Source organism: Oppia nitens, unplaced genomic scaffold (assembly GCF_028296485.1).
Source record: "Oppia nitens isolate AA-2021 unplaced genomic scaffold, nextdenovo-longstitch-racon4-pilon3 scaffold2_pilon_pilon_pilon, whole genome shotgun sequence".
Taxonomy (NCBI): domain Eukaryota; kingdom Metazoa; phylum Arthropoda; class Arachnida; order Sarcoptiformes; family Oppiidae; genus Oppia; species Oppia nitens.
This window is the reverse complement of record NW_026533210.1, coordinates 197663-219284: the sequence shown is the minus strand read 5'-3', so window position 1 is coordinate 219284 and position 21622 is coordinate 197663. Positions and strand designations below refer to the sequence as shown.

Below are 21622 nucleotides of genomic sequence, written 5' to 3'. Positions count from 1 at the left end.
AATATTCAAAAAAAAATCAAAAAAAAAATTCAAAAAAATTCAAAATTTTTTTAATTAATTTTTGGACACAATTTTCTTCAATTTCCTAAAAAATAAACTTAAATAAGAAAAAAAAACAAAAAAAAAATTCAAAAAAAAATTTGTAGCGGATAGTGGATTCGAACCTATGTCCTCGTGGGACAGACAGACCGACAGACAGACCGACTTATAGAATGCATATACGTATTCCTTTCAGGAATTCGTGAACAAAAAAAAAATTGTAGCGGATAGTGGATTCGAACCTATGTCCTCGTGGGACAGACAGACCGACAGACCGACTTATAGAATGCATATACGGATTCCTTTCAGGAATTCGTGAAAAATAATAAATATATCGTTAAATAAGAAAAATATTTTTTGTTATTTTATGTTAGTATTATATATATATATATATATATATAAACTAATAATCATTTATATCATATAAATTATATGTTTGATTTTTATAAAAATAAAATTGCTTGAATATCAGTAGCATAAATAAAATTTATTATAATACAACATATCATATATACAGTACATATATATTTAATAGTAAAGTTAGAGTTAAAAAAAAATAATTATTAGGATACACATATAATTTTTTCAAAAAAAAAAAAATAAAATAAATAATTTTATCAAAATTTATGACTTTCTCTAAAATATCCATTTATCCACAAAACTTTGAAATTTTAGCAAAAAAAATGCATTTTTTCCCCAAATAAATATTTAAAAAAAAAAAAAAATATTGTATATTTATAGTACAAGATTATTCATAATAAATATATACACTATTAATAGAGATAATTATAATGAGAATTAATTAATTTTAAAATTATACAATAAATAAATATTTATATATTTTTTTATCAAATAACTAATGGCATAATACTAGTACTCTCGTTATCGATGGTTGTTATCGTATTGATGTCAATGAGTTTAATGATGTCCTTACTATCCGTTTCGGTACTGTCGTCGTCATCATCACTGGTCGACAATCTAGTGGTCACTCTGACTTGCAGTCTATTATCGATAGCCAATCGGATATTATCGATACTATCGCATACCTGTCCGTTAAGTAAACAAATACGTCTACCGATAATACCACTGGTGTTTAGTTATTTATTGTGTGGATCCAAAAAAACAAACAAATTAATCAAATAATTATTAATTTAAAAATAAATAAATAATATATAACTAAATAACAAACTTTGCATCCGTTGTGGCCGTCGGTAGTGCCGCTGTGACTGTAAAACTATCCGACAATGGTTTTGTATCTATAATTATACCCAATATTTGTGTAACGATACGACTGTCCCATTCATATCGTTTCCTGAGACGGGTTTGCTTTATACCATCACTTTCATAGGCCAATGCATTAGTCATAAACTCTGTATTTTGAAAATAAATATAAATAAATAAAAAATTTATTAATACTGTCATTGATTGTCACTAATTGTATAACTTATTATATATATATATATATTGCAATATGTAATACTATTAGATATATTTTTATTTATATATATTTTTAATATATATATATATATATATAGTTCATACCTATCAATGTTTGCGGGGCGATTGCATAGGATATCTGTCCACATCTTATAATACCGCCATTACAAATACCGCATATCTGGCCATTAGTATCGATGACCGGACCGCCCGAATTGCCGGGCAATGCTATAGTACTGTGCGTATAGATCGGCAGTTTATCATTGATGGTTACAGTACTTATATAATAGGCAACGGGTATCAAATATTTGTCGACTTTGGGTGTAATAACCATACCCGGATGCATTGAAAAGCGTACGTTACCGCCATGACCTAGCATAGCTACTGGTGAACCAAAATCGGTACTCACTGGACTGGTGGTAGTAATCGGCATTGTTGTCGACGTATTATATTCAGGCGATGGCGCATCCCTGAGCCGTACTAATGCCAGATCATTGTGCGGTTCGGCATACAGGATGTCGCCTACACTAGCTATAGGACATAACTCTAATATTTGTTGTGATTTTAATTTTGAATCTGAAACATCTGAATCTGAATCATCTGACCCATGATTATCATAGCTATAAACATATTGAACGAAAACAAACGGACTTTGTTTGACCACATGATAACAGGTCAATAGTAGACGATTGTCGACAAAAACACCCGTTCCTCGACTGATAATAATATTATCATTGATTCGGTGTCTTATAACCCAACCTATCGATCGGATGCATTGAGTTTTCAGGTCAATCATATCGAAGCCAATCGTATCGGCGGCGGTGTTATTGTTGACCACCATTAGCGCCGATCTCAGACAATGATACCGATTGTTTGTTTTTGGAGACAATAGTCGGACACTACTGGATGTTGTCTGAAACGATTGACAGATAAACGATGGCTTATACTTGTTATTATAGTATGTCCACCAAACCATTGATAATGGCATAAATAATATACCCATTGATCTACAATAATATATTACCGTAAAATAAAAATGTTTCAAATAATACTTAATATTAAATATTTTTGTTTCACTATATATATAACTAATATATATATAACTAACCTCTGATTTCTTATAGTTGATAATAATGTATACATAGTTAACAATCAAGTTATCAATAAAGTAATGTACAACCGGTGCTATTAAAGGTATTAAGTATTTGAATAAAACAAATATAGTTTAATAAAAAAAAATTATACAAAATTATAGTAAAATTCAAAATATATATACTTTATATATATTATTCACGCGATTACTCTTACATTATATTTTTACAAATATTATAGTTAATTAATTAATTAATTTATAGATAATAAACTATTTTATTTTTTGATTATTACACTAAAAAAACAAATATAGTATTTCAAAAAACACATTTTTTTTACATTAACATTGAATACTTAGGAAACAATTACATCCAATAATGTAATTGTTTTGTATGGTTACCGAAATATCGAAACGGCAGTCATGTTTGGCCAAAATTTGACCGCAAATATGGCCGTTACTAATGCTCATGTAGTGCAAGGCTATCAACACATTGAAGGCTTTACATGCTTCTGGGCGCCGACCATACAGTTAGCTGAACAGTCGGCCGTCGAAATGTCTAATAGATTCATTGGCCCCGAGTTTTATACTGTTGAATGGCATCTGGATCTGGCACTCATACAACTATATGAATTGGACTACACTAGAATCCAGTAGCCGTCATTTTTTTCCCGGCCAATCGTCCACTGGAACTGGGCGAATCGATAGCCATTTTGGGTCACGGTGCTGGCCAATTGTGGCTACAATCAATCTAGGCTACATAACTGCATATACACCGATTGATACTATAAGTGCGACAAATTATGAACCGTTAGCCGATATGTTAGACAAACGGCAACAGTTTGTCGTACATAAGTCCTGTACTATTCCCGGATCATCGGGTTCACCTATATTTGATGCCAACTATAAAATTATTGGCATTCATTTTGGTGTAATATTTTCCAATGATAACCTTAAAATTGGCACTAATAATAAATGTCTAAAAAGTATGCATACAAATACTAAATATTGATGTTTTTAGGGACAGGTGCTGTATTAATACATTATGCTATATAATATAAGTTCCAGAGCACTGTTAGATTAGAGCTAATTTTTATTAATTTTTAAAAAATATTAATTTTTAAATTTTTAAAATACTTTATAAAGAGTTTATAATTTCAATTATTATAATATGATTTATGTATGTATTTATTTATACAGATTTTATGAACAGAGGTTATCTATATCATAGCCAACACTCGGTTGTCCAGCGAAACCGTTTGCGACAACTGTACGAATCGGACAGACCGGCCGATCGGCGACTATTGGGTTTTGTTTTGCAATCAGAAATCGGCGGACTATTTACTGTCCAATCAGTGCTTCCCAATCCAGCAGAAAATGCACAGTTAGTTATTGTTGAACAGTGGTTTTAATTAATTAATTAGTTAATTATTATTATTATTATTGTTTTACACCCATTGATATTAAAGTACATATGTCGGCGCCCGTATTGAACACGTTTCCGGACAGTTGTTCAGAAATATCCATCAATTGACTGAAGCACTCAATCATAGTCTAACTGTCCAATTGGTGTTACGGTTCGATAGAGAAGAAGAAAGAGAAGAAGAAGAAGGAGTAGGAGATGCCGGACACTCAGGTCAAAGGCCACGTAAAGGTAGTATGAATCACATTGAATTGACAGCCCGCAACTCACCGGCACTCAAACAGCACCAACATTGGTTGATAGGGTTATACCGTTTGTTTTTTAATTAAAAAAAATAAAAAATAAAATAACACATTATTTTTGTTATCCGATTATTATATATATATATATTTTTTGTTTAATGTTATTAATATTAAAACAATTTTTTATTTTAATTTTTTTTTTTGATAAACATTTCTAAAATCAATTGATATGTTTTGTCTTAAATATGTGTAAATAAATAAAACAAAACAAAAAAATGTTGACTAAAAATAATACAAAATAATTATTAACTAATAGACAGGTATGTTATGGTAATGTTATGTATGTCTTGCCATATAATCATTAAATTAGTATATTATTACAAACTATAGTTTTAAAAAAATTACTCATAAATCAGTTATTCTTCAAAAATATCCATTTTTAGCAAAAAAAGCATTTTTCCCAAAAAAAATATTCACTTTTTCATAAATTATCAACATTTAGAAAATTTATAAAAATAAATAATAAATCAACATTTTATTCAAAAACAAAAATCAATAAGTATTCAAATCACAAATTAAAAAAAAAATATTAAAAATTAAAAATTAACTATTGCTATACAGAAATAAATATATAGAGTATTAATAAAAGATAATTATAATGAAAATTAATTAAATTTAAAATAATAAAAAAATAACAAAAAAAAAATTTATCAAAAAACTAATGGTATAATACTATTGTTGTCGTTATCGATGATTGTTATCGTATTGATGTCCGTTTCGGTACTGTTGTCGTCATCATCACTGGTAGACAATCTAGTGGTCACTCTGACTTGCGGTCTATTATTGATAGCCAATCGGATATTATCGATACTATCGCATACCTGTCCGTTAAGTAAACTAATACGTCTACCGATAATACCACTGGTGTTTAGTTATTTATGTGTGGATCCAAACAAACAAACAAATTAATTAAATAATTATAATTTTAAAAAATAAAAATAATATATAACTAAATACTAAACAAACTTTGCATCAGTTGTGGCCGTCGGTAGTGCCGCTGTGACTGTAAAACTACCAGACAATGGTTTTGTATCTACGATTATACCCAATATTTGTTTTACAGTACGACTGTCCCAATCATACCGTTCCCTGAGACGGATTTGCTTTATACCATCACTTTCATAGGCTAATGCTTTAGTCATAAACTCTGTATTTCGAAAATAAATAGATAATAAAAATTTATTAAATATGTCATCAATTTCTTAATTGATAACTTATTAATTGATTTAATAATCATTATATATGTATATATATATATATATATTGTTCAAACCTATTATAGTTTGCGAGCCGATTGTAAACGATATCTGTCCACGATTTATAACAGCGCCAAAACATATACCGCATACTCGGCCATTGGTATCGATGAGAGGACCGCCCGAATTGCCGGGCAATGCGATAGTACTGTGGGTTACGATCGGCAGTTTATCATTGATCATTACAGTACTTATATAATACGTAATGGGTATCAAATTTTTGTCGACTTGGGGTGTAATAACCATACCCGGATGCAATGCAAACCCTATGTTTCCGCCATGACCTAGTATAGCTACTGGTGCACCAAAATCGGTACTCACTGAACTGTTGGTAGTCACCGGCATTTTTGTCGACGTATTAAACAATGGTGATGGCGGATCCCAGAGCCGTACTAATGCCAGATCATTGTGCGGTTCAACATACAGGACGTCAGCTAAACTCGGAATTAACTCTAATATTTTTCGTGGTTTTGATTTTGATTTTGAATAGGAATAGGAATCATCTGAATCTGATTCTGTATCTGATTCTGAATCTGATTCTGAATCTGAATCGGAATCGGAATCGGAATCGGAATCGGAATCGGAATCTGAATCCGACCGCTGATTATCATAGCTTTGAAGATAATGAACGAAAACAAACGGATTATCTGCGACCACATGATAACAGGTCAACAGTAGACGATTCTCGTTAACAAAAACGCCAGTTCCTCGACCGCTAATAATATTATTATCATTGATACGAGGTTTTATAACCCAACCTATCGATCGGATGCACTGGTCTTTCATGTGAATCATATCGAAGCCATTATCGGCGTCGGTGTTATTGTTGACCATCATTAGCGCCGATCTAAGACAATGATACCGATTGTTTGTTTTTGGAGACAATAGTCGGACACTGGATGTCGTCTGAAACGATGGCTTATACTTGTTATTATGGTATGTCATCCAAACCATTGATAATGGTATACATAATATACCCATTGATCTGCAATAATATATTATTGTAAATAAAAATGTTTCAAATAAAACCTAATATAAAATATTTTTGTTTCCACTAATATATAATAACTAACCTCTGATTTCTTATAGTTGATAATAATGTATACATTAGTTAACAATCCAAGTAATCAATAAAGTAAAGTACAACCTAACTAACTACCGGTGCTATTAAAATGTATTGGAAGTATTGGAATAAAACAAAATATAACTGTAGTTTCAATTCAAAAAAAAATTTATTATTTACGCGATTACTCTTAAATTATATTTTATAAATAGTATATCTTTATTAGTTATAAGTTATTTAATTTATTGTCGCGCGACCTAACCTAACCTAAACTTAATTAAAAATATACAAAAAATATTAATCGCGTGAACAACCAATTAATTAATAAAACTATTAATTATTTTGATTATACAAATATATAGTATTTGATAAAAAAAATTAATTGTTTAATCCCTGGTTATCTACGGGAAAACAATTTTTTATTTTATTTATTTATTATTATTTTTTTTTTTGATAAACATTTCTAAAATCTAAAATGATATGTTTTGTAATAAATACATGTAAATAATATTTATTTTTTTTTTTAAAATGTAAAATCATAATAAATCAACATTTTATTCAAAAATCACAAATCAAATAAATATTAAAAAATAAAAAAAAATATTGATATATTTATAGTACAATATTATTAATTGAAGAAAAAACTATTACTATACAGAACTATAAAAATATATTGAGTATTAATAAAAGATAATTATAATGAAAATTAATTAATTTTAAAATTATAAAATTAAAAAAAAACATCAAAAAAAATAATTTATCAAAAAACTAATGGCATAATACTAGTACTCTCGTTATCGATGGTTGTTATCGTATTGATGTCAACGACTTTAATGATGTCCTTACTATGTGTTTCGGTACTGTCGTCGTCATCATCACTGGTCGACAATCTAGTGGTCACTCGGACTTGCAGTCTATTATCGATAGCCAATCGGATATTATCGATACTATCGCATACCTGTCGGTTAAGTATACAAATACGTCTACCGATAATACCACTGGTGTTTATTTATTTATTGTGTTCATCCAAACAAACAAACAAATTAATCAAATAATTATAATTAAAAAAAAAAATAAATAAATAATATATAACTAAATAACAAACTTTGCATCAGTTGTTGCCGTCGGTAGTGCCGCTGTGACTGTAAAACTATACGACAATGGTTTTGTATCTATAATTATACCCAAAATTTGATAAACAGTACGACTGTCCCATTCATACCGTTTCCTGATACGGTTGTGGTTTCTACCATCACTTTCATAGGCCAATGCTTTAGTCATAAACTCTGTAATTGAAAATAAATAGATAATAAAAATTTACTTATACTGTCATTAATTTTTTTTTGTTTAACTTATTTATTAATATATATATATATATATTTATTTATAGTTCATACCCTTTAATATTTCCGAACCGATTGCAAACGATATCTGTCCACGTTTTATAATAACTCCATAACATATACCGCATAATCGGCCATTGATATCGATGACAGGTCCGCCCGAATTGCCGGGCAATGCGACAGTACTGTGCGCTACAATCGGCAGTTTATCATTGATTGTTAACATACTTATATAATAGTTAACGGGTATCAAATAGTTGTCGACTTGGGGTGTAATAACCATACCCGGATGCAATGCAAACCGTATGTCATCGCCATGACCTAGCATAGCTACTGGTGCACCAAAATCGGTACTCTCGGGACTGGTAGTCAACGGCATTGTTGTCGACGTATTAAACGCTGGTGATGGCGGATCCCTGAGCCGTACTAATGCCAGATCATTGTGCGGTTCGACATACAGGACGTCGGCTAAACTATCATAAAATAATTCTAATATTTTTCGTGATTTTGATTTTGAATCTGAATCTGAATCTGATTTTGAATCTGAATCTGATTTTGAATCTGAATCTGATTTTGAATCTGAATCTGATTTTGAATCTGAATCTGATTTTGAATCTGAATCTGAATCATCTGACCACGACATCTGATTATCATAGCTTTGAACATAATGAACGAAAACAAACGGATTATCTGTGACCACATGATAACAGGTTAACAGTAGACGATTGTCGATAAGAAAAACGCCAGTTCCTCGCGAGCTAACATAATTACTATCTTTGATTTGAGATCTTATAACCCAACCTATCGATCGGATGCATTGGTTTTTCAGGTCAATCATATCGAAGCCATTATCAACAATGTGTCCATTGTTGTTGTCCACCATAATCGCCGATCTAAGACAATGATAGCGATTGTTTGCTTTTGGAGACAATAATCGGACACTGGATGTTGTCTGAAACGATTGACAGATAATCGATGGCTTATACTTGTTATTATGGTATGTCATCCAAATCATTGATAATGGTATACATAATATACCCATTAATCTGCAATTAATATATTACCGTAAAACAAATGTTTCAAATAAAATTTTTAATAAAATATTTTTATTTTCACTAATATATAACTAACCGATGATTTCTTATAGTTGATAATAATGTATACATTAGTTAACAATCAAGTAATCAATAAAGTAAAGTACAACCTAACTAACTACCGGTGCTATTAAAAGGTATTAAGTATTGGAATAAAACAAATATAACTTTAGTTTAATTTAAAAAAAATATATTATTCACGCGATTACTATTACATTATAATTTATAAATAGTATATTTGTATAATTAATTAATTGATTAATTAATTAATAAACTATTTTATTTTGATTATACAAATATAGTATTTGAAAATAAAAATTAATGGTTTAATCCTAAATGTTAATATTACTGCTGATGCTATCATCATATCTAACTGTCATCCCTTGACTACCAGTGCCAGTACTCCTGTTATTAGTGGAAATTTATGAGGAATTTATTGGAAATTTATAAAGATTAAGTAAAACAAATAACAAACGGTATTGTATATGAAACCACTTTATAATAATTTATAAATAAACAAATATATTTAATATTTAATAGTTAGACTTATTATAATACTTATTAGGATAAACATATAATTATTTAAAAAAAAATAAATAATAATATTAGAATTGTAAATATAAAACATATGGAAAATAGTTTTTTTTTTAAAAATATCAAATAATAATTTTACAATTATTTATCAAATAACTAATGGTATAATACTAATGCCCTGATTATCAGTTGATTATTGCAGATCAATGGGTATATTATGTATACCCATATCAATGGTTTGGATGACATACCATAATAACAAGTATAAGCCATCGTTTATCTGTCAATCGTTTCAGACAACATCCAGTGGTCGATCATTAGCTACTAAATCAAACAATCGGTATCATTGTCTTAGATCGGCGATTATGGTGGACAACAACAATGGACACATTGCCGATAATGGCTTCGATATGATTGACCTGAAAACCCAATGCATCCGATCGATAGGTTTGGTTATAAGACACCGAATCAATGATACTATTCCTAGCGGTCGAGGAACTGGCGTTTTTGTTATCGACACGCATCTACTGTTGACCTGTTATCATGTGGTCAAACATAATCCGTTTGTTTTCGTTCAATATGTGCGAAGCGATGATAATCAGTGGTCAGATGATTCAGATTCAGATTCAGATTCAGATTCAGATTCAGATTCAGATTCAGATTCAGATTCAAAATCAAAATTAAAATTACGACAAATACTACAGGTATGTCCTAATAGTGTAGCCAACGTCCTGTATGTCCAACCGCACAATGATCTGGCATTAGTACGGCTCAGGGATCCGCCATCGCCTAAATAGAATACATCGACAACAATGCCGGTGAATACCAGTCCTGAGAGTATCGATTTTGGTTCACCAGTAGCTCTGCTAGGTCATGGCGGAAACGTACGGTTTGCACTGCACCCGGGTATGGTTATTACACCCCAAAGTAGACAGCTATTTAATATTCTCAAGAAATTTATATAATTACTGTATAATTGCGCGTGAAATACAATTAAATTGATTGAAACTATAGCGCGTGTAAATAATACAAATAAAAAGATAGATTTTAGCCAAAAAAAAATTTAATTAATGGTTTAACCCTAAAGCCATCGGTTATCGACGGGAATATTCAAACAATTTTTTATTTTATTTATTTATTATTATTTATTTTTTTTTTTTTTGATAAACATTTCTTAAAAATCAAATGTTTTGTCATAAATACATGTAAATAGTAATTATTTTTTTTTTAAATGTTAAAAATGTGTCTAAAAAAATGTGTTCATTTTTTCATAAATTATTTTCATAAAACATTTAGCAGATTTATATAAAAATAATAATAATAATAATAAATCAACATTTTATTCAAAAAATCACAAATCAAATAAATATTAAAAATAAAAAAAAAATATTGATATATTATTAATTGTACAAAAAACTTAACTATTACTATACAGAACTATATAAATATGTTGAGTATTAATAAAAGATAATTATAATGAGAATTAATTAATTTTAAAATTATAAAATAAAAAAACATCAAAAAACTAATGGTATAATACTATTACTCTCGTTATCGATGGTTGTTATCGTATTGATGTCAACGAGTTTAATGATGTCCTTACTATGTGTTTCGGTACTATCGTTGCCATCATCACTGGTAGACAATCTAGTGGTTACTCTGACATGCGGTCTATTATCGATAGCCAATCGGATATTATCGATACTATCGCATACCTGTCCGTTAAGTAAACTAATACGTCTACCGATAATACCACTGATGTTTATTTATTGTTGTGTGAATCCAAACAAACAAACAAATTAATCAAATAATTATAATTTTTAAAAAATAAATAATATATAACTAAATACTAAACAAACTTTGCATCAGTTGTGGCCGTCGGTAGTGCCGCTATGACTGTAAAACTATCCGACAATGGCTTTGTATCTACGATTATACCCAATATTTGTTTAACAGTACGACTGTCCCATTCATACCGTTTCTTGAGATGGTTTCGATTTAAACCATCACTTTCATAGGCCAATGCTTTAGTCAAAAACTCTGTATTTGAAAATAAATAGATAATAAAAATTTACTAATACTGTCATCAAATTTTTTATTCAAAAAAAAATTGTATAACTTATTATATAAATATAGTTAATACCTATCATAGTTTGCGAGCCGATTGCAAACGATATCTGTCCACGTTTTATAATAACGCCATAACATATACCGCATACTCGGCCATTGGTATCGATGACAGGACCGGGCAATGCGACAGTACTGTGCGCAACGATCGGCAGTTTATCATTGATGGTTACCAAACTTATATAATAGTTAATGGGTATCAAATAGTTGTCGACTTGGGGTGTAATAACCATACCCGGATGCAATGCAAACGGTACGTCATCGCCATGACCTAGCATAGCTATTGGTGCACCAAAATCGGTACTCGCTGGACTGGTAGTCAACGGCATTGTTGTCGACGTATTATATATTGGTGATGGCGCCTCCCTTAGCCGTACTAATGCCAGATCATTGTGCGGTTCAACATACAGGACGTCGGCTAAACTATTATAAAATAAGTCTAATATTTTTTGTGATTTTGATTTTGAATCTGAATCTGAATCTGAATCTGAATCTGAATCTGAATCTGAATCTGAATCTGAATCTGAATCTGAATCATCTGACCACGGATCATCATAGCTATAAACATAATGAACTAAAATAAACGGATTATCTTTGACCACATGATAACAGGTCAACAATAGACGATTTTCGATAAGAAAAACGCCAGTTCCACGAGCTCTAATAATATTATTATCATTGATTTGAGGTCTTATAACCCAACCTATCGATCGGATGCATTGGGTTTTCAGATCAATCATATCGAAGCCATTATCGGCGGTGTGGTGTCCATTGTTGTCCACCATAATCGACGATCTAAGACAATGATACCGATTGTTTGTTTTCGGTGACAATAGTCGGACACTGGATGTTGTCTGAAACGATTGACAGATAAACGATGGCTTAGGCTTATTATGGTGTGTCCACCAAATCATTGATAATGGTATACATAATATACCCATTGATCTGCAATTAATATATTACCGTAAATAAAAATGTTTCAAATAATACTTAATATTAAATATTTTTGTTTCACTAATATATATATATATAACTAACCGATGATTTCTTATAGTTGATAATAATGTATACATTAGTTAACAATCAAGTAATCAATTAAATGTAAACTACAACCTAACTGACTACCGGTGCTATTGAAGGTATTAAGTATTGGAATAAAACAAATATAATTATAGTTTAATAAAATACATATAAATTTTTTTAAAAAAATATTTATTCACGCGATTACTCAAACATTATATTTTATAAATATTTTTTGTTGTTGATTATATTTTGATTATACAAATAATTAATTAATAAACTATTTTATTTTTATTATACAAATATAGTATTTGAAAAAAAATTAATGTTTTAATCCTAAAGCCATTGTTATCGACGGGTGCTATAGTATTGATGTTAATAGAGCTGATGCTGTCATTTATAACAATCATACATAAGGTATAATCCGATATATTTTTCATAAATTATCAACATTTAGCAAATTTATTAAAATAAATAATAAATCAACATTTTATTTTAAAAAACAATAATCAATATAAGTAATCAAATCAAATAAATATTAAAACTAAAAAATATTGATATATTTATAGTAAAATATTAAATAAATTGAACAAAAAAATTTAACTATTACTATAAAGAACTAAATATATAGAGTATTAATAAAAAATAATTATAATGAAAATTAATAAAATTTAAAATAATAAAAAATAACAAAAAAAAATTTTTTTTATCAAAAAACTAATGGTATAATACTATTGCTCTCGTTATCGATGGTTGTTATCGTATTGATGTCCTTACTATCCGTTTCGGTACTGTTGTCGTTATCATCATTTGTAGACAATCTAGTGGTCACTCTGACTTGCGGTCTATCATAGATAGCCAATCGGATATTATTGATACTATTGCATACCTGTCCGTTAAGTAAACAAATACGTCTACCGATAATACTACTGGTGTTTAGTTATTGTGTGAATCCAAACAAACAAACAAACAAACAAATTAAACAAATAATTATAATTTTTAAAAATATATGAATAATATATAACTAAATACTAAACAAACTTTGCATCAGTTGTGGCCGTCGGTAGTGCCGCTTTGACTGTAAAACTATCCGACAATGGTTTTGTACCTACGATTATACCCAATATTTTATTAACAGTACGACTGTCCCATTCATACTGTTGCTTGAAACGGATATGCTTTTTACCATCACTTTCATAGGCCAATGCTTTAGTCAGAAACTCTGTATTTCAAAAATAAATAAAATAAAAGACATTTTGTATAACTTATTAATTATATATATATATATATTATTCATACCCTTTATAATTTCCGAACCGATTGCAAACGATATCTGTCCAGTTTTGGTAATACCGCCCCAAAAAATACCGCATATTTGGCCATTGGTATCGATGACAGGACCGCCCGAATTGCCGGGCACTCCGATAGTACTGTGGGCTACGATCGGCAGTTTTTCATTGAACGGTATACAACTGATGGCGTACGCAATGGGTATTAAATAGTTGTCCACTTGGGGTGTAATAACCATACCCGGATGCATTACAAACACTACGCCTCCACCATGACCTAGCATAGCTACTGGTGCACCAAAATCGGTACTCTCTGGACTGTTTGTCACCGGCATTGTTGTCGACGTATTATACATTGGTGATGGCGGATCCCTGAGCCGTACTAATGCCAGATCATTGTGCGGCTCTACATACAGAACGTCGGCCGCATTCATAGGACAAGTCATTAATATCTGATTATTATAGTTTCGCACATATTGTATCCAAACTATCGGATTATGTCTGACCACATGATAACAGGTCAACAGTAGACGATTGTCGACAACAAAAACACCCGTTCCTCGACCGCTAGTATTATCATCATTGATTCGATGTCTTATAACCCAACCAATCGATCGGATGCATTGGGTTTTCAGATCAATCATATCGAAGCCAATAGTATCGGCGGCGGTGTTATCGTTTACCGCCATAAGCGCCGCCGATCTAAGACAATGATACCGATTGTTTGTTTTTGTAGTCAATGTCCGGCCACTGGATGTTGTCTGAAACGAGTGACAGATAAACGATGGCTTATACTTGTTATTATGGTATGTCATCCAAACCATTGATATGGGTATACATAATATACCCATTGATCTGCTAAAATATATTACCGTAAAATGAAAATATTTCAAATAAAACTTAATATCAAATATTATGTTTTCTCTAATATATAACTAACCTCTGATTTCTTATAGTTGATAATAATTTATACATAGTTTAGTATAAAGTATTCAATAATGTAAAGGACAACCTAACTAACTACCGGTGCTATAAAAGGTATTAAGTATTGGAATAAAACAAATTTAATTCAAAAATATATATTATTCACGCTATTACTCTCATATTATATTTTATAAATAGTATATTTTTTATAATTATTTGATTATTAATTAATTAATAAACTATTTTATTTTTATTATACAAATATAGTATTTGAAAATAATAATTAATGGTTTAATCCTAAAGCCATTGTTATCGACGGGTGCTATAGTATTGATGTTAATAGAGCTGATGCTGTCATATCTAACTGTCATCCCATTGACTACCAGTCCCATTTACTACTGTTATCAGTGGGAATTTATTTATTATTAAGTAAAACAAATAACAAACGGCATTGTATATGAAACCGCTTTATAATAATTTATAATAATATTAATATAATATTTGCTATACTATTAGAATTGTAAATATAAAATTGTAAAGCATATGGAAAATATTTTTTTTTTTTTTAATATTAAATAATAATATTATAATTATTTATCAAATAACTAATTGAATTTATTGGAAACTTACAATTAATTTATTAGATTTTTTTTTTAAATAAAAATATATATCTGATATATATACAGTCTAATAATTAATGTTAAAACTAACTAATATAAAACTTTATTTATCAAATAACTAATGGTATAATACTAATGCCCTGATTATCAGTTGATGGTATAGTATTGAGGCTAAGAGATTGGGTGCTCATCTTTCTACTTGTTTTACTATTGTCACCATCAGTCGGATACCTAAACGAAACGGTTATTACCGTTTCATTAACAATAGCCGATCGGATAATATCGATACTATCGAAGTCTTGTCTATCGATTTTCAATACATTAGTGCCGATAATTTTTCTGGTGTTTAGGACAGACACACAAATAATAATAATTAATTAATATATGAAAAAATTAGGTATAAATTATACAAAAAACAACAAACAAAAAACACAAACAAACTTTGCATTATTTGTAGCACTGGGCAGAGCTGTCTGGACAGTAAAACTACCGGAAAACGGTTGTGTATGAAAAATCAAACCCAATAGTCGTGTATTGGACCCAATGTCCCATTCATACCGTTTCCTGAGACGATTGTGCTTTCTATCATCACTTTCATAGGCCAATGCTTTAGTAATAAACTCTGTATTTTGGAAAAATAAATAAATAATAATATAAAACAAAAATTTACTTATACTGTCACCAAAAAAAAAAACATTTTGTATAACTTATTATATACTGTATATATATATATAGTTCATACCCATTATAGTTTGCGAGCCGATTGCAAACGATATCTGTCCACGTCTATGAATACTGCCCCTACAAATACCGCATACTTGGCCATTGCTATCGATGACAGGACCGCCCGAATTGCCGGGCAATGTGATAGTACTGTGGGCTACGATCGGCAGTTTATCATTGAACGTTACAATACTTATATGATAGGAAATGGGTATCAAATAGTTGTCTACTTGGGGTGTAATAACCATACCCGGGTGCAGTGCAAACCGTACGTTTCCGCCATGACCCAGCAGAGCTACTGGTGAACCAAAATCGATACTCTCAGGACTGGTATTCACCGGCATTGTTGTCGATGTATTATATTTAGGCAATGGCGGATCCCTGAGCCGTACTAATGCCAGATCATTGTGCGGTTCGACATACAGGACGTCGGCTATATTATTAGGACATACCTGTAGTATTTGTCGTAATTTTGATTTTGATTTTGAATCTGAATCTGAATCTGAATCTGAATCTGAATCTGAATCTGAATCTGAATCTGAATCTGAATCATCTGACCACTGATTATCATAGCTTCGCACATATTGAACTAAAACAAACGGATTATGTTTGACCACATGATAACAGGTCAACAGTAGATGCGTGTCGATAACAAAAACGCCAGTTCCTCGACCGCTAGGAATAGTATCATTGATTCGGTGTCTTATAACCAAACCTATCGATCGGATGCATTGGGTTTTCAGGTCAATCATATCGAAGCCATTATCGGCGCCGGTGTTATTGTTGACCGACATAAGCGCTGCCGATCTAAGACAATGATACCGATTGTTTGTTTTTGTAGCTAATGATCGACCACTGGATGTTGTCTGAAACGATTGACAGATAAACGATGGCTTATACTTGTTATTATGGTATGTCATCCAAACCATTGATATGGGTATACATAATATACCCATTGATCTGCAATAATATATTACCATAAATCAAATGTTTTATATAAAGTTATTATAAACTATTATCTATTACTTATATTTAACTAACCGATGATTTCTTATAGTTGATAATAATGTATACATTAGTTAACAATCAAGTAATAAATAAAGTAAAGTACAACCTAACTAACTACCGGTGCTATTAAAAGGTATTGGAAGTATTGGAATAAAACAAATATAACTATAGTTTAATTTTTTTTTTAAATATATAATTCAAAAAAAATACTGTATATTATTCACGCGATTACTTTTACAGTATATTTTATAAATAAAATAATTGTATAATTAATTGATTCACTAATTAATTAATAAACGTTATGCTTTAAAATATATTAATTAAATGATAATGATTTGTTTTGTCTTAAATAATATATATCTAAATAAATAAAACAAAACAAAAACTTGTTTAAAAATTTGTCCAAATAATAAAAATAATCGTTTGGTTTTAGGTATACGACTGATGATGAAGACAATAGTCAAACTGTTTAGCACACAATCCATTAGCATCGATACTATACCATCAACTGATAATCACAGCGTTTTCCGGTAGTTTTACTGCCCAGTGCTACAAATAATGCAAAGTTTGTTTGTTTTTTTTAATGCAATTTATACCTAATTTTTATATATTAATTAATTATTATTTCTGGTGTGTCTGTCCTAAACACCAGAAAAATTATCGGCACTAATCGGTATTGAAAATCGATAGACAAGACTTCGATAGTATCGATATTATCCGATCGGCTATTGTTAATGATAGGGTAATAACCGTTTGGTTTAGGTATCCGACTGATAGTGACAATAGTAAAACAGGTAGAAAGATGAGCACCCAATCTCTTAGCATCGATACTATAACATCAATTGATAATCAGGGCATTAGTATTATACCATTAGTTATTTGATAAATAAAGTTATAAATTATATATTTGTAAGTTATTATTTCAATGTATATTATTATAAGATATATTTATTTAAAAATATTAATTATTATTTGATATTTAAAATAAAAAATTATTTTCCATAAGTTTTACTGTTAGAGTTGTAAATATAAAACATTAAAACTTATAGAAAATAATTTTTTAAATTTTAGGCTAAAATATTCATTTTTCACCAAAACTACCAAAATTTTAGCAAAAAAAAAATGCTAAATAATTATTTTTATAAATGTTTACATAAAAAAAATCATATATTGTTAAATAAGAAAAATAGATACACATAATAAAATTCAAAAAAATAAATATTAGTAATAATAATACTAATATATTATTAGATATACTATTAGAGTTGTAAATAAAAAAACAGTATATTTATCTGTATTTAATATCAAACTATATTTATCAAATAACTAATGGTATAATACTAATGCCCTGATTATCAGTTGATGGTATAGTATTGATGCTAATGGATTGGGTGCTCAACTTTCTACCTGTTTTACTATTGTCACCATCAGTCGGATACCTAAAACAAACGGTTATTACAGTTTCATTAACAATAGCCGATCGGATAATATCGATACTATCGAAGTCTTGTCTATAGATTTTCAATACATTAGTGCCGATAATATGTCTGTGTGTTTGGACACACAAACAAATAATTAATTTCTATAAAAATATGTATATATATATTATACAATAAAAAAAACACAACAAACCTTGCTTTATATGTAGCACTGGGCAGAGCTGTCTGGACAGTAAAACTACCCGAAAACGGTTGTGTAGAGAAAATCAAACCCAATAGTCGTGTATTGGACCTAATGTCCCATTCATACCGTTTTCTCAGATAGGTTTGCTTTCTCCTATCGGTTTCATAAGTCAATGACCTATCGATAAACTCTATGATAGAAACCAATCAACAAAAACTAAACTAAAATTTTCAGTAAATACTGTCATCGAGTTTTATATACAGTATATACTGTACATATATATCAATAGTTAAACATATATATATATAGTTCATACCAATCAATAATTGTGAGCCGATTGCAAACGATATTTGTCCACATTTTCTAATACCGCCCCAAACAATACCGCATACCTGGCCATTGGTATATCGATTATAGGACCGCCCGAATTACCTGGTAATGCGATAGTACTATGGGCTACGATCGGCAATTTTATTATTGAACGATCCTAAACCAATGTAATACCTGTGAGGTATCAAATAGTTGTCGACTTGGGGTGTAATAACCATACCCTGGTTCAATGCAAACCGTTCTCCACCGCCGTGACCGATCATAGCTACAGGTGCACCAAAATCGGTACTCGTCTGCTGGCTAGTAGTTATCCGCATTATTGTCGACGTATTATACATTGGTGATGACGGCTCCCTGAGCCGTACTAAAGCCAAATCTAAGTGCGGCTCTACATACAGGACATCGGCCATATTCATAGGACATGTCACTAATACCTGATTATCATAGCTTCGGACATATTGTATCCAAACTATAGGATTATGTTTGACCACATGATAACAGGTCAACAGTAGACGATGGCCGACAAAAACGCCGGTTCCTTCGCCGCTAATTTTATACATATTTCAATCAAGTTTAGGTCGTATAACACGACCTATCGATCGGATGGACCGGTTTTTCAGGTCAATCATATCGAAGCCAGTGTTTCCATTGTTGACAGCCATAAGCGCCGCCGATCTAAGACAATGATACCGATTGTTGTTTGTATTTGTAGTCAATGACCGGCCACTGGTTGTTGTTGTTGTCCGAAACGATTGCCAGTTAAACATTAGCCGTTTATTGTATGCCATCCATAGCATTGATATTGGTATACATAATAAACCCATTGATCTGTAATATTATATATATATTATGTTTTAAATATAGTTTATTATATAAATATATATATTGATATATAAAATATTTATTTCATTTATACAGTATATATATATATATATATATATATATATATATGTAAATATATATATAATAATAATAAACCGCAGTTTTATTATAGTTGATGATATAAGTATATATATAAATATAAGTAAAGTAAAATTTTTAAATATTTTAAAAATATATTACCGGTATATTATACACGCGATTACTTTGTATATAGGATGGAATTTATAGGGAGTTTATTGGAAACTTACAAATAATTTATTAGATTTTTTTAAATAAATATATATATATTATATATACAGTCTAATAATTAATGTAGGTAACAACTCTAACAGTAAAACTTATGGAAAATAATTTTTTATTTTAAATATCAAATAATAATTCTACAATTATTAATATTTTTAAATAAATATATCTTACCACATAATATACATTGAAATAATAACTTACAAATATATAATTTATAACTTTATTTATTAGATAACTAATGGTATGCTGTGATTATCAGTTGATGGTATAGTATTGATGCTAATGGATTGGGTGCTCATCTTTCTACCTGTTTTACTATTGTCACCATCAGTCGGATACCTAAACGAAACGGTTATTACCATCTAAACCATGGTAAAAACAATTTGAAACATATAATATAATTTTACAGATCAATGGGTGTATTATGTCTACCATTATCAGTGATGTGTTGGTCATATAATAAGCCGTTTTTTTCGTCATCATTGGTTAACTACTGGCAATCGTTTCGGACAACATCCAGTAGTAGCCGACAATTGTCTACAAAAACAAACAATCGGTATCAGTGTCTTAGATCGGCTCTTATGAAACCATGCATCGATGGTATCGATATGATTGACATGAAAAACCAATGCATCCGATCGGTAGGTCGTGTTATGCGGCCATCAGTGGAAGATATTCAGGAACTTCATTCTGATGGAACCGGTGTTTTTGTTGGCGACAATAGTCTACTGTTGACCTGTTATCATGTGGTCGTACAGCTACCGGACAGCTCTACCCAATGCTTCAGATAAAGCAAAGTTTGTTGTGTTTTTTTTTGTGTGTATGGTTTTCGGCTATTGTTAATGAAACGGTAATAACTAGTGAATGAAAATATATTTAATTAAATAAATAAATTTAAATTAAATATTATATAGATTTAAAATATAAATACATACAAAATATTTAATTAAATATTTAGCATTTTTCGTAAACATAATAAAATATTAATACATAAAACTAAATATATGCATATCAATAGTGCTGGTCATTGTTTAAATAAATATTTTGGTATTTTTTAGCAAATATTTAAATAAATATTTTGGTATTTTTTAGCAAATATTTTATTGAATATTTTCAGTTTTTAAATAAATATTTTTTAATTCACTAGTAATAACTGTTTGGTTTAGGTATACGACTACTGATGATGAAGACAGTCAGTCAAACGGGTAGAAAGTTTAGCATCCAATCAATTAGCATCGATACTATACCA

At 29.8% G+C, this 21622-nt stretch overlaps 4 protein-coding genes across 4 annotated transcripts; all 4 read right to left on the bottom strand.

Annotated features, from left to right (window-relative positions):
* Positions 1-887: 887 nt before the first annotated feature.
* Positions 888-2479, bottom strand: LOC128955001 (uncharacterized). Its single transcript, XM_054300624.1, has 3 exons — positions 1582-2479; positions 1229-1409; positions 888-1125 (listed from the first exon to the last, which is right to left on the bottom strand). Exons 1-3 carry the CDS (start codon positions 2477-2479, stop codon positions 888-890), a joined length of 1317 nt encoding a protein of 438 aa, XP_054156599.1.
* Positions 2480-4647: 2168 nt separating this feature from the next.
* Positions 4648-6668, bottom strand: LOC128954999 (uncharacterized). Its single transcript, XM_054300623.1, has 5 exons — positions 6621-6668; positions 5565-6532; positions 5258-5438; positions 4965-5152; positions 4648-4652 (listed from the first exon to the last, which is right to left on the bottom strand). The coding sequence occupies exons 1-5, from the start codon at positions 6653-6655 to the stop codon at positions 4648-4650; spliced, it is 1377 nt and encodes a 458-aa protein (XP_054156598.1). The 5' UTR covers positions 6656-6668.
* Positions 6669-13437: 6769 nt separating this feature from the next.
* On the bottom strand, positions 13438-15036 carry LOC128954998 (uncharacterized). The gene is made up of 4 exons (XM_054300622.1): positions 14958-15036; positions 14028-14875; positions 13770-13950; positions 13438-13657 (listed from the first exon to the last, which is right to left on the bottom strand). Exons 1-4 carry the CDS (start codon positions 14990-14992, stop codon positions 13438-13440), a joined length of 1284 nt encoding a protein of 427 aa, XP_054156597.1. The 5' UTR covers positions 14993-15036.
* A 635-nt stretch (positions 15037-15671) lies between these two features.
* LOC128954997 (uncharacterized) lies at positions 15672-19805 on the bottom strand. The gene is made up of 5 exons (XM_054300621.1): positions 19466-19805; positions 18925-19105; positions 16304-17244; positions 16003-16183; positions 15672-15900 (listed from the first exon to the last, which is right to left on the bottom strand). Exons 1-5 carry the CDS (start codon positions 19803-19805, stop codon positions 15672-15674), a joined length of 1872 nt encoding a protein of 623 aa, XP_054156596.1.
* Between the last annotated feature and the right edge of the window lie 1817 nt (positions 19806-21622).

Bases quoted from the DNA above. Each gene is read 5' to 3' on its own strand.
- LOC128955001 (XM_054300624.1), bottom strand. From the start codon at position 2,479: ATGGGTATATTATTTATGCCATTATCAATGGTTTGGTGGACATACTAT. The intron at 1,410-1,581 runs GTATGAACTATA...TTCAAAATACAG, and splicing joins CGCCCCGCAAACATTGATAG to AGTTTATGACTAATGCATTG. The intron at 1,126-1,228 runs GTTTGTTATTTA...ACTAAACACCAG, and splicing joins ACGGCCACAACGGATGCAAA to TGGTATTATCGGTAGACGTA.
- LOC128954999 (XM_054300623.1), bottom strand. From the start codon at position 6,655: ATGTATACATTATTATCAACTATAAGAAATCAGAG. The intron at 5,439-5,564 runs GTTTGAACAATA...TTCGAAATACAG, and splicing joins CGGCTCGCAAACTATAATAG to AGTTTATGACTAAAGCATTA. The intron at 5,153-5,257 runs GTTTGTTTAGTA...ACTAAACACCAG, and splicing joins ACGGCCACAACTGATGCAAA to TGGTATTATCGGTAGACGTA.
- LOC128954998 (XM_054300622.1), bottom strand. From the start codon at position 14,992: ATGTATAAATTATTATCAACTATAAGAAATCAGAG. The intron at 13,951-14,027 runs GTATGAATAATA...TTTGAAATACAG, and splicing joins CGGTTCGGAAATTATAAAGG to AGTTTCTGACTAAAGCATTG. The intron at 13,658-13,769 runs GTTTGTTTAGTA...ACTAAACACCAG, and splicing joins ACGGCCACAACTGATGCAAA to TAGTATTATCGGTAGACGTA.
- LOC128954997 (XM_054300621.1), bottom strand. From the start codon at position 19,805: ATGTATAAAATTAGCGGCGAAGGAACCGGCGTTTTTGTCGGCCATCGT. The intron at 16,184-16,303 runs GTATGAACTATA...TCCAAAATACAG, and splicing joins CGGCTCGCAAACTATAATGG to AGTTTATTACTAAAGCATTG. The intron at 15,901-16,002 runs GTTTGTTTGTGT...CCTAAACACCAG, and splicing joins AGTGCTACAAATAATGCAAA to AAAAATTATCGGCACTAATG.